General features: G+C 41.9%; 2 protein-coding genes across 5 annotated transcripts; one reads left to right on the top strand and one right to left on the bottom strand.

The window, feature by feature from the left end:
• The first annotated feature begins 624 nt into the window (after nucleotides 1-624).
• On the top strand, nucleotides 625-12,046 carry LOC139570334 (epidermal growth factor receptor kinase substrate 8-like protein 1). Its single transcript, XM_071392133.1, has 19 exons — nucleotides 625-807; nucleotides 1,762-1,840; nucleotides 1,960-2,118; nucleotides 2,493-2,642; nucleotides 3,101-3,180; nucleotides 4,598-4,734; nucleotides 5,269-5,330; nucleotides 5,433-5,559; nucleotides 5,746-5,834; nucleotides 5,943-6,017; nucleotides 6,994-7,142; nucleotides 7,462-7,606; nucleotides 7,753-7,805; nucleotides 7,902-8,010; nucleotides 9,821-9,946; nucleotides 10,088-10,250; nucleotides 10,698-10,863; nucleotides 11,251-11,383; nucleotides 11,595-12,046. The coding sequence occupies exons 2-19, from the start codon at nucleotides 1,808-1,810 to the stop codon at nucleotides 11,679-11,681; spliced, it is 2,043 nt and encodes a 680-aa protein (XP_071248234.1). The 5' UTR covers nucleotides 625-807; nucleotides 1,762-1,807; the 3' UTR covers nucleotides 11,682-12,046.
• A 140-nt stretch (nucleotides 12,047-12,186) lies between these two features.
• LOC139570335 (putative RNA-binding protein Luc7-like 1) lies at nucleotides 12,187-22,083 on the bottom strand. Of its 4 annotated transcripts, XM_071392137.1 has the most exons (11): nucleotides 21,874-21,937; nucleotides 18,938-19,008; nucleotides 17,618-17,712; nucleotides 17,334-17,432; nucleotides 16,170-16,280; nucleotides 15,769-15,912; nucleotides 15,343-15,519; nucleotides 14,993-15,081; nucleotides 14,779-14,817; nucleotides 14,527-14,682; nucleotides 12,187-14,380 (listed from the first exon to the last, which is right to left on the bottom strand). In XM_071392137.1, exons 4-11 carry the CDS (start codon nucleotides 17,427-17,429, stop codon nucleotides 14,224-14,226), a joined length of 969 nt encoding a protein of 322 aa, XP_071248238.1. In that variant the 5' UTR covers nucleotides 17,430-17,432; nucleotides 17,618-17,712; nucleotides 18,938-19,008; nucleotides 21,874-21,937; the 3' UTR covers nucleotides 12,187-14,223. The 4 variants fall into 4 exon arrangements, with proteins under 4 accessions (XP_071248238.1, XP_071248235.1, XP_071248237.1 ...); XM_071392134.1 differs by lacking the exon at nucleotides 18,938-19,008 and having other exon boundaries at nucleotides 21,874-22,083; XM_071392136.1 differs by lacking the exon at nucleotides 21,874-21,937 and having other exon boundaries at nucleotides 17,334-17,452; nucleotides 18,938-21,867.
• Nucleotides 22,084-22,164: the final 81 nt, after the last annotated feature.

The raw sequence follows: 22,164 nt of genomic DNA, 5'->3' as shown, positions 1-22,164 counted from the left end.
ACAAATGTGAAGTGTTCCAAAAAATTCCCATAAAATAATAATATGTGTGTTATCACGCCACTAAAATAACAACAGTTGTGTTACTACGCAAAAAGTGACTTTTTGACCCTTATGGAAAAATCACATGAATTTCACGTGAACACATCTCATGTGATCACATCTCATGTGATCACGTGATTTCAGGTCAGGTGATGGTCCCAGATGGTCCCAAACACAGGAGGTTAGTGGCACCTTAATTGGGGAGGATGTTTCCATGTGTTTATACCATTCTTTTAGCTCCGTTCCTGACATTATTATAAGCCGTCCCCAAAACCCCTCACATAAAATCACATGATCACATGTGTTCAAATGTGACATTTTTTCTGTAAGGGTCCTCAATATTCTGTTACCTGAAACTCCAGTAAAGAGGCGCTCCCTCACGTTGTTGACTATCCAAAAAGGCCCACCTTAAATGTACCTAGACATAAATAGCATTCCTTTTACGTGTGTGTGTGTGTGTGTGTAAATGTTTGAGGTGGAGTGGGCTGGGCTGGGCTTGCCTGGGTTAGGTGACGCACCACTGGAAATCCTTGCCTTACTGTAAAATACAGAGTGACAGAGAGAGCAGGAACAGGATTAAGAAAGCTGCTGCCACACTGAATGAGACACATTTCTCAACTTTGGTATACATATTTTGGACTTTTTGATTTACTAAAATAACACATATATATCTAATAGAAGGCTAAATTAGAGGCCACTAACTTTTTCCTGATTTTGTTTGTTTACCCTTTGTTTGGGAACCAGTGGATTTCAGGTCAAGGGTTGGAGGTAAGGGATTAGAATGCACATAACATGCATTCACAGATTCAATACAACAACCATTATGCTGTAAAACAAATGTATTTATTCTCTCTTTTCGAAGCATTGTCATGCACTCTCACAATAAGATTAACCCCAACATTGACGAGGTGGAAATAAGATGCTCTGGTAGCTACGTAAAGATTGTATGAAATTTCACTCTAGCGGTATTGATTTCAGAAATGTTCTTGACAATATGTGAGATCTGTACATCATGGCACCTACTGTACATTTCAACATCAGGTCTTAGGCTATATATTTACTATTACTATGATATATGCTAATGATATTTTGGTATGATAACATGTGCAGAGAAACGGAATGTTCGTGGTCATTATGTAGTCTTACATGAGAAATAAGACCACATTATTAGTATTATTATATTCCTGACTGCTGATGGGAACAGAGTTGGGATGTTAAAAGATTTTTACGGAACATAAAATAAGTCATCAAGTATGAATGGATTTTATGCTTGTGAGTTACTCAGACTTTTCCGGAATGTGATTGGGGGAGTCGCTTGGGTTTTCAGGCAGATCAATGACTGAGATATAACATGTGGCACTACAGTACTGTGGTCAAACTGGTTGGGTGGGTAAGTCACAGGTCAGTGAGGGAGGGACAGCACGACACTGTCACAGGGAGGAACTCTAGGTGAGGACTTTCAGTTTCCTCTTGGGTCATCCAGGTGACATCATCTATGGTGAGAGGACCGTATCCTCAGGACAGTAAATTGCTCAAATCAAAGCAGTTGGATTCTAAGACTCATTGATAACTGACAATACCAAATGAACTACACCCATCATAGACCAAAGTTCTTTAGACTACACCCTCTGTTACACAGTTCTAAATCGTTTATGAATGAGAGGCTCTGTAGTGTCATCATTCTTACAATGTTCTTCCTTACCAAGTAAGAATTTTCCTCAGACCGGTTTACTCTGCCTCCAAGAAAACCCAGATATATAACAGTCACATGATGACAAACGTCTCACGATATCTTATCAATGTAAGTGTTTTGAACATCATTTAAGTTGTATTTTATCAGAACTTTTCAAGTGTTATACCCGTGTAATTAACATACAGACCTAGGAAGATCTTTTGTCTTTATTTCACTTCCCTGTGCAGCACCTGGTGACGTTCTCCCTGCAGGATGGGGAGGTGAAGAGTGTGGATGAGGCCCAGTCTCGTCTGTCCCAACTGGCCCGGGCGGAGAAGCTGTGGAGCCAGCAGATAGTTCTGGAGATTAGCCCTGAGGCCCTCCGACTCAGAGACACACAGAGCCAGGTGGGTTGTGTAGCATGATCTACTACAGTACCCATAATGCTTTGCACATCTCCCTACCAATACATGTGGCATGATATATATGTAGGGACTGTGGACAGAGGAACAGAGGACTCCAAAATGGGGGGAGGCGGGGGGGTGTCACAATTAAAAAGTTGCTTTATATGAGATGCGTGAACAGTAGGACAATGCCTTATTAATTAACAAAGACAAGTTACATTTCCGGTTAAGGCTTGTACATATGACCTTCGTGATGCTACTGATTTAAAAGTGCTCTAGTCTTCAGACCTTGTTTTCTAATTGACATTAGATATGGTTATATGTGAGGCGTTGCAGTTCCAGTCATTTGAAATGTTGATTGTATTGTATTCATGCAGGATGAGTTGGAGAAATATCCAGTTTCATCTATCCATCGCTGTGACGCCATGCTCACTGAGAAACGATTTCCATCCCTTCTGTTACTCGTTTGCCAAAGCACACCTCAGAAAAAGCCTGACGTTCTCTTCTTCAACTGTGAGACAGTAAGGGTGAGTGCAGCAGTATGGGTGTTTTAAGGATGCTTCAGAAAACTCTGGGTCCTGGGAGATCAGACCAGGCAAAACTCCTGACCCTAGTTACAGATGTAGGATCTTAATTTGAGTCAGTTTTCTACAGCGGGAAAATAATCCTGCAGCAACGGGAAATGTGAATTAGTATGTGTATTATAATTAACGGACACTTTTGTAGGGATTGCAAAAAAAATCATAAGGGAAAAACAAGTCTGACATTTTTAAGTGGAAATGACATACTTCAGAAGCCTTTTTAAACCTCAATGCAGGATGGTCAAAATAAGATTCTACATCTGAATAATATGCTTTCTTAAACTATATGAGCCTGTCCTGTGATTACCTGATATGGCACGCATTCTAAATGGACATGAACTGTCACTGTAGTTCAGGTTCAACCGGACAACAGTGATGTCTCTTATTGATGGTTGTGTTCGCAGGCGGAGCAAATTCGTGACGACATCACAAGGGCAGTGTCAGGTTACTCATCGAGGTCCAAGAAGCGCCCAGAGGCCCTCAGGTACTGTGATTGTTATTGTCCTTCATGGTGAAGAGAGAGAGCGAGAGGGGCACATAGAGAGATTTAAAAGATGTAGGAAGGTCCCACGGCCATGACTGACTTATGTTGTTTACACTCTTTAAAAAAAAAGCTGCTATCTAGAACTTCGGCTGTCCCCATAGGAGAACCCTTTGAAGAAGCATTTTTGGTGGCAGGTAGAACGCTTTGGGTTCCAGGTAGAACCCATTCTACAGAGGGTTCTACATGGAACCCAAAAGAGTTCTCCCTGCAACCTAAAAGGGTTCTCCTATAGGGACAGCCAGAGAACCCTTTTGGAACCCTTTTTTCTAAGACTGTACCGTCCACTGAGTTTCTATATGAGTGAAAGAGAGAGAGAGAGAGAGAGAGAGAGAGAGAGAGAGAGAGAGAGAGAGAGAGAGAGAGAGAGAGAGAGAAGAGAATGAGCAGCTGAGAACGAGCGAGGACAGACTTGTTTGACTGGTTTCTACATAACTTAAGAAGGTGTGACAGAGAGAACAAGGCCATTGTGGTATGGAGGAGAGAGCGAATGGTAATGGTTCACTGATGCAGGCCTAAACTCAGAAATGCTTTGAAACACACAGTTAAACGACATTTAAAGGACACACAGAAAAGGTAGGCTATAGTTAAGATGCTACCTGGGGTATATTTCTGAATTGCCGCATCGCATTGAAATGCATACTGTTGAGTAGGTGTTACTTTGTGTACAGTATGTTTGTCTTCGAGGGTTAGCAAACAGACCAATGTCAAACGTGACAAATGTGACAGAACTCTTTGTCTGTCTAATTTTCTGTCTTTTGTGCCAATTCTGACTAAAGTTTGTCATTTTAGCGACAGAAAGTTGTATATGTGAGTTGACGTGTGTTAGTCACAGTGAGCCTACATTGATATTGATATGAGAACTAATCTGAGGACCTCTGCTTGTTAAATCTGACATTTTATGTTTAAAAAAAGTTTATTTTGGCTAGATAGAGATTGTTTGTGCTTTCTTTTCAGTTTATCAGATGATCAGAAAATGACCTATCGATACCGGATTGTGCACATTTGACTCCATATGTCGATAATTCTTTACCAGGGAGATTCAATATGTTTCATATGCCTTTAGTGAAGGGTGTTTCTTATGGGGTTGAATGAATGGTTGTTATCAGCAACAGTCATGGTGACCAAAGAACAGCATTGACATATTTGCATGAATCATATTCATGATAACGACAGGCCTTTGTTGCAAGTTAGGATATTGACCTTACTGACTATAGCTTCATTTGTGTTTTATCAGCTGAATTCCAACCATGAAGTCAAATGAGAAAGTTGCTTTACACAAACTATCCTGGAAGGTAGAAAGGTGCATGATATAGCATGCGTCTTGATTTCCGGAAAAATCTCTCTCCTTTTCCTCCAGACTTCCTCCGATAGACCCTGTTCTTCCTCAAAATACCAAAGCAGCGATGATGGACCCCTACGGAATTCCGAGTCCCCCCATTCCACATGCTCCCAATGCCCCGCCTGCCAACCCTCCACCCTACCCGGGAATCAGAGGCAAGAAGACAGGAACCATCGTGTTTGTGCATGCTCTGGCAATTTACATGTTTGCCAAGTCAATGAAATGCTTTGAAACGAATTGTCTAGGAGGGGAAGAGTGGCGAAAAGAGAGGATGAGCGAGAGTGAGGGAGGGAGGGGGGAAATGAAGCACCGGTAGGGGTATTTCAACCGGCAATCAGCAGTTGAAACAATAACAAAGCGAACTCCCCACCTTTCAGTGAAAAGGGATGGGGCTGGAGAAATGTAACCACTCTCAAATTCATAGACAGAGCTATGGATGCAAGGACTGACCCTCCATGATATTGAATCAATGAGTACATATCATACATTTATCATTCCAACAAAATAATGTAGCACTGCAGATTGCCCCTTTAAGGTGAAAGGTTCTCATGAGTATAGAGGTTGCATTGTGTGTGTTGGGGGAAGGTGTGTCCGGAGTTAGAGGGGGCAGGAATTCTAAGTGCAGGAAATTCCAACCAAGGTAATGAATGGGAATGGACGCTCTGAATCTTCTTCTATGTCCTCAACAGCGAATGGCGTCAACAACGGGCAACAACCTGATAGCTCTTTTCTACGAGCTGAGAAAGAAGTGGTACGTAATAATACCATTATATGCTTTAAAGTTCCAACATGATGTGTTTTAATCACAATTTTACTGAAGGGTTAACTCTCTTCTCATGCTTCTAAATTCCAGGGGATCCTTAATCACTGTTTCGATGACATTGAGGTCTTCATGGCAAAGCTCCAACAGACTGCAGAAGCTGCCTCAGTTTTAAGCCAGAGGAAGAAGAAGAAGAAGAGTCGCAAGCAAACACCAGAGGGTAAGAGGGATAAGCAACTCACATACCCTACAGGGCTCAACGTTAAGAAAGTTCACTTGAACGACAATAGGTTTGCTGGCCAAGTGACCTCCTAAACTGGTTCAACTCAAGATGCCGTTCAAAGCTGAAATCGCTGATCTTTTTCGGGTGTCTTTTTTGTCTCCGTGTCTTTTCTCTCAAATATAGAGGACATGCTTACTGCAAAAGCTCGCCCTCCACCTGAAGAAGAATTCATGGACATCTTCCAAAAATTGAAATACTGCTTCAGCCTACTGGTGAGTAAAGGGAACGTTGCCATGACTACTCCACATTTCTTTCAAGCTTTTGTTATGTCAACAAAACAATTGAGATATTGTGTACCCACTCATCATCTTTCTTCCCAGGCTCGTCTCAAGTCTTCCATCTCCAACCCATCCTCAGAAGAGCTGCTCCACCATGTGTTCAAACCTCTACATATAGTGAGTCAACAATGATAACCTTTGTACCCATTGCTTATGCGCTGGTTATGAGAGGCTCTGTCTACTTGTACATGCAGTATGTTTGTCCGTATATAGTGTGTATTGCTACACAAGTATTACTGTGTTGAAACAATTGAATGGTTGTCAACACAGAGGGGAGGTAGTGTTACTTGAAAAAAAACGTTATATATTTTGAGTGCTGTTCAATATTTGCACAAGGTAGTGCCCAGTGTGTTATCACATATTTTGACTTTGGTCACGTAAATAAGGTAGTATTTGTTAGCAAAAACATTATAAACTGACTCATTAAGACACAATTTAACCCAAAAGTGTCATATGACTGTGACGTAAAAGTGTTTAAATTCAAGTGTAATGGAAGATGGTAAAGATAAGCGCAGGAAATATGTTCAGGTGTGCCAGGTACTCAGAGAGGGTTGGCACGGTGTAAGAACTGCCTGCCTATAAAACGATGTATCACTCCATGAAAGAATAGAGGGTGGAATTGGACAAACGGGCAGCTTAGGTGTGTGTATCCTGGCACACCTTCATGGAAACAGGGAGAAACCAAGAGAGGTGTAACGGCTTGTTTATCTGTAGATTTCTGTCTGCTGAGAGGGATGAGAGGGTGAAACCGCATACGACCCATATTGAACAATCTTTTCACTATGGTGATATATAATGACATGTAATAACATTTACATCTTGGGTAATACCAGTCAGTGATTGCCAATATATTATAAGGCATGTTTCCCGGACACAGATTAAGCCTAGTCCTGGATAGAAAAGCGCTTTTCAATCTCAATTGAATATTATTTTTAGTCCAGTACTTTAATCTGTGTCTGGGAAAATCGGCGCTTAGAGTTCATTAGGCCTAGATTGCCCTTCAAAATGAATCTACTGTTGCCAAATGTTCAGTCAACCCATTATTTCCAATGATCCTGATCTAAACTGTGGTCTCTTTACTCTGTGGCCCCAGCTGGTGAGGACTACCGGGGGCCCTGCTCTAGGGGCCTCAGTGACCAGTCCTGCCCTGACCAACTCAGCCGTAACCCTGCTTCAAGACAACCTGTCTGAGGAGGAGAGGCTGCTATGGACGGCTCTGGGGCCCCACTGGACACTCCCACGGTCAGTGTTGACAACTACAGAACATTTGATGCCCCCATAGACCCGTATGATTGGGGTATTGAGTGTGCCAGTGTGCCAGACTCATAAGGCTCTGCTTTGACTCTGTGGCTTTTGGTCTGTGACATTGGAGCAACATGACATGATGACACACCATGACATGACAATGTCAATATTTATTCAGGCAGCCACTGAAATAGTACAGTATTTGTACTGTGGAGAGAGATGATCAAATTCCTTTTTAGGCTATGTCTACACTGGCTATACTATTCGTTGGAATATTTGTTTGTTAAAGGTCAGCAATTTCTCTCTCTCCTCTCAGTTCCCAGCTCAAAGGGCCAGTGGCCCCATACACACCGGTATTTCTGGACGGGTGGAAGCCAGAGGCCACCAGAGCAGACAGGCAGGTTTATGAGGATCCAGTTGAGTCACAACACAAACATGAAGCCCTGAAAGAAAAACAAGAGGTTTGTAATAAGAGAGATGTACATTCATGTGCATCATGTACATTGAGGAGTTGACAAAGAGTGTAACATCATATGAATGTGCCCTCTACTGTCTTGACCTCTTCCTCAACCCCCTCCCTTTTTCTCTCTCTCCCTCTCTATTTCAGTTGCAGCCTACTCAGCCAGTTGGACCTCCAGTCACCCCTAAGAGCAATGAAATGTACGTTTTCAAGTCAAACATTTTTGTTTGTTTGTATTTTTGTATTGTTTACTTTTATTTTGCAGTTATATCAATAATACACTAATTTCCTCTCAGGGATAGCAGTGTCCTACCCCCCGAGGGAGAGAGGATGTACAGTTGCAGCTATGACTTTGTGGCCCGCAACAACAGTGAGCTGTCAGTACAACAGGGAGATACACTGGAGGTAAAAATCTGAAAAGTCATTAAGTGACATTAGGTAATATTACACAACAGACAAATTCAGGAGCGTTCTTGAACAACACACGCCTGGTAGCTAGTCTTCTAGGGCGTGGCTCTCTTTTAATGGTAAGACACATGGTTGGAACAGACGTAGGAGGTTCATTTGAGCCAGTTTGCTTGAGCAGGGAAATAATCCTGCAGCAACAGGAAATGTGAATTTTTATGTTGATTATAGCCAGAAGCCTTTTTAAACCTCAAATACACTACAAGTTTTACATTTCCTGCATTGCAGGAAAGTTCTCCTGCAACAGGGTGATTGAATTAAGATCCTACATCTGTAAATTAGAAAAATCCAGTACACAATCCGGCAATATTGGTGATACTGTACAAAATCCAGTTCTAAAATAAATGTATCCTCAATCAAGCATTAGTAATGCCATAGTTAAAAAACCTAGGAAAGAAATATTGATGCATAGCACAGGTACACTTTGTCCTTGACAGATTCTAGGCATACTGTACATACAGTTGAAGTCAGAGGTTTACATACACCTTGGCCAAATACATTTAAACTCAGTTTTTCACAATTCCTGACATTTAATCCTAGTACAAATTCCCTGTCTTAGGTCAGTTAAGATCACCACTTTATTTTAAGAATGTGAAATGTCAGAATAATAGTAGAGAGAATGATTTATTTCAGCTTTAACTTCTTTCATCTCATTCCCAGTGGGTCAGAAGTTTACATATACTAATTGAGTGTTTGGTAGCATTGGCTTTAAATTGTTTAACTTGGGTCAAACGTTTCGGGTAGCCTTCCACAAGCTTCCCACAATAAGTTTGGTGAATTTTGGCCCATTCCTCCTGACAGAGCTGGTGTATCAGGTTTGTAGGCCTCCTTCCTCACATAAGGATTTTTCCCACAAATTTTCTATAGGATTGAGGATTATGTCGCTATAGGACTCGTTTTACTGTGGATATAGATACTTTTGTACCTGTTTCCTCCAGCATCTTCACAAGGTCCTTTGCTGTTGTTCTGGGATTGATTTGCACTTTTCACACCAAAGTACATTAATCTCTAGGAGACAGAACGCATCTCCTTCTTGAGCGGGATATGACGACTGCGTGGTCCCATGGTGTTTATACTTGCGTACTATTGTTTGTACAGATGAACGTGGTACCTTTAGGCATTTGGAAATTGCTCTCAAGGATGAAAAAGACTTGTGGAGGTCTACAATTTTTTTTCTGATCTCTGGGTTGATTTATTTTGATTTTCCCATGATGTCAAGTAAAGAGGCAAAGCGTTTGAAGGTAGGCCTTGAAATACCTACACAGGTACACCTCCAATTGACTCAAATGATGTCAATTAGCCTATCAGAACCGTCTAAAGCCATGACATCATTTTCTGGAATTTTCCAAGCTGTTTAAAGGTACAGTCAACTTAGTGTATGTGAACTTCTGACCCACTGGAATTGTGATACAGTGAATTATAAGTGAAATAATCTATCATTAAGCAATTGTTGAAAAAATTACTTGTGTCATGCACAAAGTAGATGTCCTAACCGACTTGCCAAAACTATAGTTTGTTAACAAGAAATTTGTGGAGTGGTTGAAAAACTAGTTTTAATGACTCCAACCTAAGTGTATGTAAACTTCCGACTTCAACTGTACATATTGGTTGTTACCTTGGCAACAACTATCACTTCTAGAGATAGGAAATTGTGAGTTGTGTAATACTACACGATTAAATATATCACTTGTTTTATTCTTCCTTAATTATTCTCTGTAAAAACATTGGCTCCTCTCCTTTACTGTGTCAGGTCGTGGAGTCTTCCAAACGCTGGTGGAAGTGTCGTAATCGCTTCAACGAGGTTGGCTTTGTCCCATTCAACATCCTGGAGCCAGTGGCTCACATAGACAGCCCTGTCACCATGAGAGAACCTAAGGTAACAGCCCAATGTAATACGAACACACACAAACAACACCCAGATACTGGTACTGGTATTCATTTCAGTGATTCGATATTCCATATCAGTGTTTTCAACGTTGTTCCCTCTCTCTTTCCTTTCCCCTCTGCTCTGGTCCAGCCTCCGGTCTCACCTGCCCTGAACATGACTCACATTCCTCCCAGCCCTCCAGCCTTTAACCCTAGCTCCTTGACTCCTAGCCCCTCAGCGTACCACCGCCCTCGCCCACTATCATACAACCAATACAGCCAACACATTCCAGCCGGAGATGACGCAGACAAAGGTATCACACTATACTGAGAGGACTAACAGTATATTTCTGCACTGTGTGTTTGTCTGTGTCTGTGTATGTCAGAGGAGAGACTCAGGCACTGCACTACACAGAGACGCTCTTGGTCTTGTGAATGTGTGTTTGTGTCTGTGTCCACGCGCAATTGTGTGTGAGGGAGGCTCCAGAGAGGGGGGAAAGGGTTTGTTTGTTTGCACTGGGTAAATGACATAAAAACATTTGAGTCATTTAGAAGACACTCTTATCCAGAACAACTAGGGTTAAATGGCTTGCTCAAGGGCACATCGACAGATTTTTCACCAAGTCAGCTCAGGGATTTGAACCTGCAACCTTTTGGTTACATTCTTATGACAGGAAAGTCTTCTGACTGCTCTGTTTGAGCAAGATAAGCCAGACAAAGACCTATAAAACATTGTAACGCATTGTAAAAACTCTCCTCAGTCATGATGGTGAACGACGAACTGCTCCAGAGACTGACCAATGGTAAGGCCAACCTGAACAAGCCACTGGTCATCCCTCGCTCGTCGGACACCTTGGTCCCCCTGGACTACAACTCACCCCCCGAGGAGGTGGAGCAGTGGCTCAGGGGGAAGGGCTTCAGTGAGACGTGAGTTTGACGTGACCCCCACCAACCACAAACTCAATACTGATCACATTCCAATCAGGGACCCATTCAGGTCATCGCTACTTCTCGTGTATAGTGGACTTATAGTAACTCCAAGATTTAGGCACTGCTTATGTATTGCTTACTGATCTCTTCAAAGGCATTTGTCACAATATACAGATATTCATTTAAATTCTACCAAATCAATTGTAATTGGTTGAACTTGAAATAGTCCTCAAGATCTGGACTCAGTAACCATGCGACTAAGTCGATCTGTTTAGTTCCTATACAGAGATGACTGAGTTGTTCATGGATGATTGAATGTGACAGGTAAATGAAGGGTAATGTCTGAGTAAGGTTACTGACTAGCTATGTGCCTCCCCCGCTTAGGACGGTGACATTACTGGGAAAGCTGACAGGAGCCCTGCTCTTCTCTCTGAACAAGGAGGACCTACGACAAGTCCTACCAGACGAGGGCGCCAGAGTGTACAGCCAGCTCACTGTGCAGAAAGCACTGTTGGAGGTACTGCTCCACCTTTTGTTGGTTAATACACGTTGGAATTCTTTAGTAGGCAACCTATGATGATTGCAGTGTTCCTCAGTATTAACTTACGCATAAGACTAATACATTCCCCAACAGTTTTACTCCAGTCGTACGCAGTTTTAAATCCATAATGTCCCTGGTTGTGTCGTCTTTCCATGTTTTGAACTAATTTGAAGTTCTGTTCTCCCAGGACGCCCGGAAGGCCACTGAGCTGGAGGCAGTGATGGAAAAACAGAAGATGAAGATGGATCTGAAGCTGGAGAGTAGCACACTATAAGACTCACGTTTCAGACATCATGTGTCACTCCACCATAAGGAAGACTACAACTAAAAGAGAAAAATGCCTGCACACTGGCTTGATTCTATCTTACAAACATTCAAAAACTGTCAGATGTAACATTATGCAAATGTTATGGTTGCTCTTCCAAGCCAGACTGTGGAGTCTTGAATCCAGGCTTTGCTTTTTGTTGCAAATGCTTGCTTCAATTAAAACTTTTTAGGATAAACTGTCCTCTGTTAAGCCAATGTACAATGTGCATCCGTAATCTTTGCTATATTCTATAATATTTTCTCCTTTCTATGTTGACTTAGAATCATTTGTGCATTGTACCAATTACACCTGCTATTTGCAGACTAACTTAACGTATACTGTATCTACTCGTCTTGTTTATGTCTGTTATTTATACACTCACACAATATATTAGAAGATAAATACTTTTCTTTGAGTAGAACATAAACTGTACACTTAGGCCCTGAGCAAAGATCTCAGGTAAATAGATTAATACAATTCTGGGATTTTTATTCAGGCTTCAGACAAAATCATCTTCTAGCAAAATAATACGAACAGACGTGACCAATACTAGAGCTGGCACCTATTAGGAAAAGTTATGCATTCCTTTAAATGTGTTTGCATCCAATTTCAAGTGACTGACATACATGAACCAACATATTCAGAAGATGTACAAGCTGCGGATTCAGCATCAAAATACTGGAAAGTAAAACGAACATAAGCAGGTACTTAGGATATTGTTCCCAGCACCAAGTGTCATAGTCCAAAACCAGGGTAACGTGGCTGACTACCTGGGTAACGTGGCTGACTACCTGGGTAACGTAGCTGACTACCTGGGTAACATAGCTGACTACCTGGGTAACATAGCTGACTACCAGGGTAACGCAGCTGACTTCTAGGGTCACATACAGTCATTCTCAATCCAAAACAGCATTTCCTACTCAATCCATTGGAGAGAAATGCAAAGTCCATCATGTCTACTACACACAAATACAGACTTCACATAACACTTGTAAACATAAAACTTGTAAAATTCTAAAAAAAAAAAAAAAATACTCCATTTGTGAACACAAAGGCAAATAAAATCTAAAGCGTAAGAAAATCCTGTCCGTATTATGACATATTCAATCGAACTGCTACAATCTCTCCAGATATAAATGTCCCGTCAGTCAGTCTAGGCCACAACTATAGAAGCAAAGGGTATTTCACAAGCTGACAGAAATGAGCTCACTAATGTTCACAACTGACCAAATTCCTTTTGTATTTCCAAATGTCCTGATCCAGTCAAACAACAATATGTTTTAGTTGATCAATCTTATAATCTGTTCTGCACATATCTGACCTATGATTACTGGAATGTAAAATATTTTTTGCAACTTTAAATGGCAAATTACTGCGAGCAGCATTGTGAAATAGCCTCTAGGAAGGGAAGAAAGCGTTGCAGAGAGAAGCCAATCTAAGGCAGTATGCCAAGTCGTGTTCATTAGGGCACCAATTAAAAACCTTTCGCTACATTTTTACGGGAAAGCAAAAATGTGCTTTTCTTATTGGACAAATCCAGATGACCCCTCCCTGTTTCAGTCCGGTTTCTTCCGTTTGGTGCCCAATGAACACGACCCAGGACAGTATGCAGGAAGTATGATTAAGCAGTGTCTCAATCCCACAGCAATCCTGACAATTTAAAAAGAACAGTATCAAAACACAGAAACATTTAAATGCTCTATTCTTTAAGTTTATGGTTAATTCAATGGTCATTCATTTATCCTTTCTATAGCTACCACTTAACATGTATATTTAGGATCGTTTCATAGAATATATATATATATATAAAATCAAATGTATTGCAATCAACAGCCTTCACTTAAAACATATGCTGGCAAGACTTTGTGCACCCCCACAACATTCAACAACTACCATCCCCCACACCCTTATCCCAGGATATATTTGAATGCTTGAAATATATACAGTCCCAGTCAAAAAGCCACAACACAACTAATTGGATCAAACGTATTAAGGGAAGAAATACAACAAATTAACTTAAGGCACACCTGTTAATTGAAATGCATTCCAGGTGACTACCTCATAAGGCTGGTTAAAAGAATGCCAAGAGTGTGCAAAACTGTTGTCTAGGCAAAGGGTGGCTACTTTGAAGAATCTCAAATATAAAATATATTTTGATTTGTGTAACACTTTTTTGGGTTACTACATGATTCCATGTGTGTTATTTCATAGTTTGAAGTCTGCACTATTATTCTACAATGTAGAAAATGGTAAAAAATAAAGAAAAACCCTCGAATGAGTAGGTGTGTCTAAACTTAACTGGTACTGTATATATTTGCGCAATATACGATATATACACACACACCTGTGGTCATATAAGGTCTATTTATTTGGGACACAGTGGGTTGGCTGGAATATCTCAAATCAAAACGTCTCTGGACATTGCTGTTAAGAGAGTCCTTATAGATATGTGGACAGGTATGAAAGAGAGAAAAGGAGGTTGTGTTTTGAGGATGGATAGCAAGAGTCCTCAGAGGCCCCCGGTGTCTCTGTCCCTGTCCTGTGCCCGGCGGGAGTCCGTCCTCCCGTTCTGATCCCTGCTGTCTTGTCGCCGCTCGGAGGATCCCCTCTTCCTGCTTCGCTCCCGTGAACGGTCTCTGGAGGAGCGCTCTCGATCCCTGGACGACCTGGAACCGTTCCACACGGTCTTGTTACACACACATCTAACGTGCACTTATTATGAGAATAACTTTTATTATTGTGTACATGTCTGAGTAATGAGATGACGTATGTATGTATGTGTGTGTGTGTGTGTGTGTGTGTGTTCTCCTACTTGTGTATGGTGCTGGGCTCGTGGCGGTGGCCCTTGCTGCAGGATCGGGAGTGGCGTCTCGTCCTCTCCCGGTCCCTGGAGCGCGAGCGGGAGGAACGCCGCCTCTCCCGAGACGAGGAACGGGAACGCCGTCTCCTACGTTCGCGAGAGCGGGACCTGCAGCATAGACACAGAAAACTCCTATATACAGTAATAAACTATGATATTGTGTATCTAATATAGTTCATATGGCAGCAGATGGCCCATACTAACCTATGTTCCCTGCTCCGTTCCCTGCTCCGTGATTTGGTCCTATAAAAACGACAGAAAACAATTAAGATGCCTCTGTGAAAATCTTAATTTGCCTCCACATACAGTACATAAATCAATATTTTCCCCCCCAAAGAAGTTCTGCCATCACCACCAACATGTTTATAAACCATGTGCCCATGTCAATTTAATTATTTCTGAAAAGTCCTGTACCCACTTCTTCTTCATCATCTCTTCCTTCTCTTTCTCTTCTCGCCTCTTGAGACGATCCTGGTTCCTCTTCTCCTGCTTGTCAGTGACTATTTTCTGCAAAAAAAAAAAAAGAGCAATGGCATTACCCGAAGTCTTAACATCAATTTGTTCTCGTGTTAATAAATTCTAACGTGAAAAAGTCCTTACTGCAAAATTCAAAGGAATCCAAAAGACAGACGTTGGCAGTGCTTTTAATCCCAATCAATGTCCTTGTATAATCTTCAAAACAGGAAATCAGTTAAAAAAAATTAAATAAAAAAACTCTCGCCAGGTGTATTCAGCAACCTATGTGGTCTGAGGTGGTTCAGAGCATACCTTCAGGGCTTCCAGTTTCTCCCTGATCTGGATGAAGCCCAGGTGCAGCTTCCCGCCAAAGTGGTCGGCCAGGCGACGGTCGTTGTCGTGGAGACCCAGGTAGGCAGAGCATACCTCGCAGACACGGAGCTTCTGCTGCTGGAAACTGGAGGCAGGCATGGAGTTTCTGTACTCCTCCTGAGAAGCAGAGAACAGAAAATATGAAAGAGAATGAGTCAGCAAAAGAAAGAATGGGGTCGAGTTCATTATGGTGAAAATTAAGTGAAACCGGATGGTTCCCCCTAAACTTGTCCAATAAGAAGGCAATTTGAATGTTCCATTGCAAAATGTTTTTACTAAGGTGTGCCCTGATGAACACAGCCCAGGTTTATAGTCAGGATGAGTTAAATGGAAACTAGATGTGTTGTGAGGAAAACAAGCCCTCACCTCGGCATCCCTCTTCCTGCTGCGGACCTTCTCCACTTCCTGTAGGATCAGCTGGGCTTCATCTACATTCCCCTCGGCTCCCAGCTGCTCTGCCTTGGCCAGGAGCTTCCCAATCTCTTCATTCAGCTCGTGGACAGTCTCTGCCTAGAGAGTCAGACACACACACAATCAGTCTGGATCAGAACGTTTCCAACAACATGTCCTTACATTCCACAATAAGGTTCATCTTGCTTCCTGATGAAGACAGCTTGGCTGTCGAAACGTTGGGTATTACATTTTTGCATCTGAGCTCCTAGAGTGTGCGGCTCTCCTTTATTTTCAAGTTTTCTACTCCGCTAGCCAGCACCTCGCCTAAATAGGTGTGCGTTTCTTTTTCTTCTAGACTCATCTTGCTTTCTTACCTTTGCAGCCACCTCCGCACTGATCTCATCCTGAGTCTCCACCAGTCGTTTCTTGGCCAACTCTGTTCTACGGTCGCAATCAGCGATGAAAGACTCCAGGTGATCCACAGCCTACAGTCAACCACAGAAAAGTCAATGACATACAAGTCAATGGAACACGGACTGGTGCACAGGTAAAATGAACAACACTGAATCAAAATATAAAAACGCAACATGCAAAGCTATTGGTCCCATGTTTTATGACCTGAAATAGAAAATCCCAGAAATGTTCCCATTCGCACAAAAAGCACATCTCTCTCATTTTGTGCATAAATTTGTTTGCGTCCCTGTTCGTGAGCATTTCTCCTTTGCTAATATAATTCATCCACCTGACAGATGTGGCATATCAAGAAGCTAATTAAACATCATGATCATTACACAGGTGCACTTTGTGCTGGGGTTAATAAAAGGCCACTAAAATGTGAAGTTGTGTCATAAAACACAATGCCACAGATGTCTCAAGTTTTGAAGGAGCGTGCAATTGGCATGCTGACTGCAAGAATGTCCACCAGAGCTGTTGCCAGAGAATTTAATGTTCATTTCTCGACCATAAGCCGAGTACGTCCAAATGGCCTCACAACCGCATACCCACGTGTATGGCGTTGTGCGGGCGAGCGGTTTGCTGATGCCAACGTTGCGAACAGAGTTCCCCATGGTGGTGGTGGGGTTGTGGTATGGACAAGCATAACCTACGGACAACAATGGCAATTTGAATGCACAGAGATACCGTAATGAGATCCTGAGGCCCATTGTCGTGCCATTCATCAGTCACCATCACCACAATCAACAGCCTGAACAACTCCATGCGAAGGAGATGTGTCGCGCTGCATGAGGAAAATGGCAGTCACACCAGACACTGACTGGTTTCTGATCTACGCCCCTACCTTTAAGGTATCTGTGACCAACAGATGTATATCTGTATTCCCAGTCATATGAAATCCATAGATTAGGGCCTAACGAATTTATTCCAATTGACTGACTTCCTTAAATTAATTAACCCAGTAAAATCTTTGAAATTGTTGCAATGTTGAGTTTACATCTTTGTTCAGAACAAGTACAAATTACTTGGCACGGAAGGGATGAATGAAGTTGTATTTCATTGAACTGACTGTGAACATCACTTACGTCAAGCTCAAAGAAGAGTTCCCTCGCCTTGGAGGCGATTTCATAGTCGGCCCGGAGCGCCAGGTCGTGGGTCTTCGCACATTCTCCCAGATCCATACGCTGTCGATGAAGTCAGTCAGCTAGTCAAGACACAGCCACAGTTCCTGCATAATCTGCGGCAAACTACTTTAGAAAGTAGTTTACGGTCACTGCATTCAAATATTCAGAATCGATCAACCAATATTACTGACTAGACTTGAACTGCAATAAATCATATGGGAGGACGCGGCGCTTAGTCTGCTTACAGTTCCAGAGAGGATGTCGTGGGGACAGCAGTTCAGGAGATGGCTTTTGCAGACCCGCTCGTCAGTGAACTTGACCCTCTGCCGCGTCTCGTCCCCTGAAACATGCAAAAAGCAACAGTCAGAAATAGCTCACATAGCTATTGGTCCACTAGAGCGAGGTATCCAATGCTTTATACCCATATTAGGGTAAAGGGGCAAAGACTTGACAATTTTTATACAACTGCATCTTGGGATTCTCTTTATTGGGGTAAAATGAACATAGATATATTCAGCTAGAATGCATCAAGTGACAGAATGTGTGCCTTTTGGACAGTATTCAACGACATCCACGTTGTCTTAAGATATCCCAAAATGTGGCTTTGTAAAAACATTTTTACGTGTTTAAAGCCAAACCTTAGGTAATCTTAAACCTGACCCAGGTTTACCAGTCAGCGTTTTATCTGGTAAACATTGGGGGCTGCATTGGGACCAGAGTGGTGTGTCCCTTAAGGCTTGCTGTATTTTCTGCTGTAACCTAGAGGCTTACCTTACCAGAGCCTCGATACTACATTAAGAATATGGTTGTGCTAAGACAGTGACTTGCCACTCTCGTCATGGCTTTCTGAAAGCACCTGTTCAACTGAAGAATATAGGCCTATAGAAAAATCCAACAGCCAAATGGTTGTAAGCCTACTGTATGGGTGTTTTTAATGATTGACAAGGACAGGCTCATGAGGCTCCCTTGGTCTCATGACATTGTCACTCAGCTTAACTGGGATATGTCACCGTAACAGCTGTTACGGCGTCAGCTAGATCTCCTAACTTCAACAAAATGAGACCATTTAAAATAGATTCAGGCCTAGCCTATAGTTGGCGCCAACGAAGTCCCTGACACAAATGGAACATTGAAAGAAAACCCAAGAAAAAGGTTAGCTTTATACACACTGCGAGCTGCAACATACTGTACCCATCTGCATTCTCCAAGACCTCAGCTGCAGAATTTTAAACCCGCTGTAGAAAAGTATAAATGGGGACAGTTCTTGCTCAAACCTGTAGTAAGGAAGCGTGGAATGATACACAAGTAAGATTGTAAAGATCTGTGCAAAGCTTTCCGATGGCTAATATCGTCTCTGCTTGACAATAAACGTGGCTTTCAACGCAACCAGGCAACGTCTTAATTCAAGCTGCAACTACTTCCAAATTGTAATTCAAAGTGTCATTGAAGGTTTTAATATCCATTGTTGTGATGCTAAAAAAAAAGAAGGTACAACTTCCGGGAAAGAAAACAATTGTTTGGATTATTATTATTCATAACAGCTTTAAAAATCATGTGTGACTCACGGCTCGATGAACATGAGGCTTTTCTGCAACTCCTTTGCAGATTGATGTAGGCTGGCAAAGATACACTGAACCTTCATGAATGAAATAAAGGGGCCACAATTGTTCAGTTTGTATGCAACATATGTACGGGAAGAATTTGTATTCATCTCAACACACACACAAACTCTCGACACAAACTCACTTTGTTAGGCTGATTAAAGCCCAAAAAAGAACCATGGACTGGAGTCGGTTTATCCGACTTTACATGTCACCATTGTAGGCATGACATCCTTACTAAATGGCAGCTGTTATGTTTTCAATGTTTGTATCCGTGTAGCCTAATTTGACACCTTTATTAATGTTTTCTATTATTAATAAGCCGGGACTAATTGCATTCTATAGCGACAGCTTGAGAGATATTGCTGTACCTGTTTTGGACCTTATCCGTACAATTTGTAGACAGCCGACGCTGTTTGTGTCGCAGAGGGGTGACCAAGAAAGTATTACATCCAATTGTTTGACGCTACCGCCACCCCCGCCAAACGAATTCAAAAGATGGATTCCCGAGCTGTGCACTCGCATGGCACACTCTCACCTCTAGACAGGTAAATACAGACTGTCTGTAATTATAACAACACTTCCTGTCACGAGCTGAAGCACAACAAAATGGGCACGGCGCAGCCACCCACACGGATCAACAAAACAGTCTTGTTCGACAGTGCAGGCGACTGCCGACTGACCAACAAATTTTAGTTATTTATTTCACCTTTATTTAACCAGGTAGGCAAATTGAGAACACGTTCTCATTTACAATTGCGACCTGGCCAAGATAAAGCAAAGCAGTTCGACACATACAACAACACATAGTTACACATGGAGTAAAACAAACATACAGTCAATAATACAGTGAAAAATAAGTCTATATACAATGTGAGCAAGTGAGGTGAGATAAGGGAGGTGAAGGCAAACAAAATATATATATAAATAAAAATATAAAAAGGCCATGGTGGCGAAGTAAATACAATATAGCAAGTAAAAACACTGGAATGGTTGGTTTGCAGTGGAAGAAAGTGTAAAGTAGAGATAGAAATAATGGGGTGCAAAGGAGCAAAATAAATAAATAAATACAGTAGGTAAAGAGGTAGTTGGGCTATGTACAGGTGCAGTAATCTATGAGCTGCTCTGACAGCTGAGCTGCTCTGACAGCTGGTGCTTAAAGCTAGTGAGGGAGATAAGTGTTTCCAGTTTCAGAGATTTTTGTAGTTCGTTCCAGTCATTGGCAGCAGAGAACTGGAAGGAGAGGCGGCCAAAGGAAGAATTGGTTTTGGGGGTGACCATAGAGATATACCTGCTGGAGCGCATGCTACAGGTAGGTGCTGCTATGGTGACCAGCGAGCTGAGATAAGGAGATAAATCACCTTGCATCATAAATAACGACTCATTATTATTTGTAGAGCAATCAGTCGGTCACAATTTACCCGTGGTACATCAAGATTGATGCTCTCTCGAACGCGGCTAGCAACATTAATGGGTATCGCAGCCGCTGCAGAGGTTGGCAGCACCGTGCCCCTTTCGTTGGGCTAGTGCTCAGGACAGGAAGTGGTATGATTGCAGACAGTCTGTTTACCTGTCTAGAAGCAAAAGCGTGAGTCCATCTTTGAATTAGATTGGGAGGGGGTGAAGGTAGCGTCAAACAATTGGATGTAATACTTTCTTGGGCACTGCAAGCAATGTTTTTAATCAGAACAGTCTACGGATACCGTCCAACGTGGGACACGTGCTGCTAAATACAGGTAGAGCAAAGGGTCGGGTGCATATCTCACAAGCTGTTACTATAGAATGCCCTAAGACAGAAGGCTACTGTTAAAATAACTGTACTTACTGTTATTGACTGTATATGTGACGGCAAGCTTCGTAGGGCTAGTATCCTTGTAGCCAGATACGTAATTTACTATGGAAGTGGTGCTTGTACAAATGCTACACAATACTAGATACTGTGCACTGTATGACTAACTGTTTTAACCTCCTGTCAAGGACTTGCAGACTCTCTAGATATCCTTACTGACTATTTAGTATTTACAAGATAGGCTAGCTTTGTTATCCTATACTGCATGTAGGCCTTGCTAAATATAATTAGCTTCAGGGTTGGGGTTAATTCAGTTTCAATTCCAGTCAATTCAGAAAGTAAACCAAATTGTAATTCAATTTTTTTCTAATTGAAAATTATTTAAGAGAATTGGAATGGGATGTGCACTTCCTGAATTTACTGGAATTTAAATGGAATTGACCCCAACCCTGGCTAGCTATGTATCTAACTGAACAACATAAGAACGTGGATGTGTGTAGTAAAAATACATTCGATTGAAATGTATTAGTTATAACATGAGTTTTATCCCCGCTTTTTCAGGGACCACTTAAACTCAGGGTCCCCCAGGGGGGCGTCTAGATGATCATTACTTATCTAGCCAGCTGGTCAATCAACAATGAATGCCAGAGTGGACGTCATTAACTATGGATACAAACATTAAATCGCGAAACAACAACTAGGCCGGAGACAGATCATGATTGAGCTGATTTTATGTCAAACAGCCGTCCTCTTGTACGCCATTCATTCAAGATATGTCCAACTGAAACACGCCACAAAAACGAGTTAGCTAGATAGTAAACTAGCTAGCTAGAATGCTAAGTGCAAGTCACTGGCTCACACATATTAGGCTGCGTTCAGACAGGCAGAAATTCAGATTTTTTTTCACTAATTAATTCATTCGTATTTTGACCAATCAGATCAGTTCTGAAAACGATCTGATGTGAAAAGATCTCATGTGATTGGTAAAAAGACAAATTAGTGGAAAAAACATCAGAATTGGCCTGCCTGTGTAAACGCAGCCTTAGAAAAGTATCTCTGAATGGCTCCATCTTTTAGCTAGCAAGCTAGTCACCGCCGTTTTGCTACTCACCATCCCTCGCTGTCCCCATTAGTTGATCGAGCAAAGCTCTCATTTGAGCTTGGGCCGACATTGCTGTGGGTTAATTCTTCAAAGCTTCACACAAAACAGAAGGTTCCACGATCTATGGTATCCTATATTATTAATGCAATATGTTTATTATTTGGACAAGCTTCTTCAACGACCTCGTCAGCTCCTTCTTTCTTTGCTAAGGAAATGACGACACTTCCTCTATGCTAGAATTGGCCAATTGGAGTGGCTTGGTAACGAACCAATCACAGCCACTTGAGCTCAAATTAGCTC

The sequence above is a fragment of the Salvelinus alpinus genome, chromosome 3 (assembly GCF_045679555.1).
Source record: "Salvelinus alpinus chromosome 3, SLU_Salpinus.1, whole genome shotgun sequence".
Classification (NCBI taxonomy): domain Eukaryota; kingdom Metazoa; phylum Chordata; class Actinopteri; order Salmoniformes; family Salmonidae; genus Salvelinus; species Salvelinus alpinus.
This window is presented reverse-complemented; position numbering and strand designations above follow the sequence as displayed.

Excerpts from the sequence above, each read along its gene's own strand:
- LOC139570334 (XM_071392133.1), top strand. The coding sequence starts at position 1,808 with ATGATGACAAACGTCTCACGATATCTTATCAAT. Across the intron at positions 8,011-9,820 it reads AACAGGGAGATACACTGGAG|GTCGTGGAGTCTTCCAAACG; the intron begins GTAAAAATCTGA and ends TTACTGTGTCAG. Across the intron at positions 9,947-10,087 it reads TCACCATGAGAGAACCTAAG|CCTCCGGTCTCACCTGCCCT; the intron begins GTAACAGCCCAA and ends GCTCTGGTCCAG.
- LOC139570335 (XM_071392134.1), bottom strand. The coding sequence starts at position 21,934 with ATGTCGGCCCAAGCTCAAATGAGAGCTTTGCTCGATCAACTAATGGGG. Across the intron at positions 17,433-17,617 it reads ACGACATCCTCTCTGGAACT|CGTATGGATCTGGGAGAATG; the intron begins GTAAGCAGACTA and ends CTTCATCGACAG. Across the intron at positions 15,520-15,768 it reads GCAGGAAGAGGGATGCCGAG|GAGGAGTACAGAAACTCCAT; the intron begins GTGAGGGCTTGT and ends TCTGCTTCTCAG.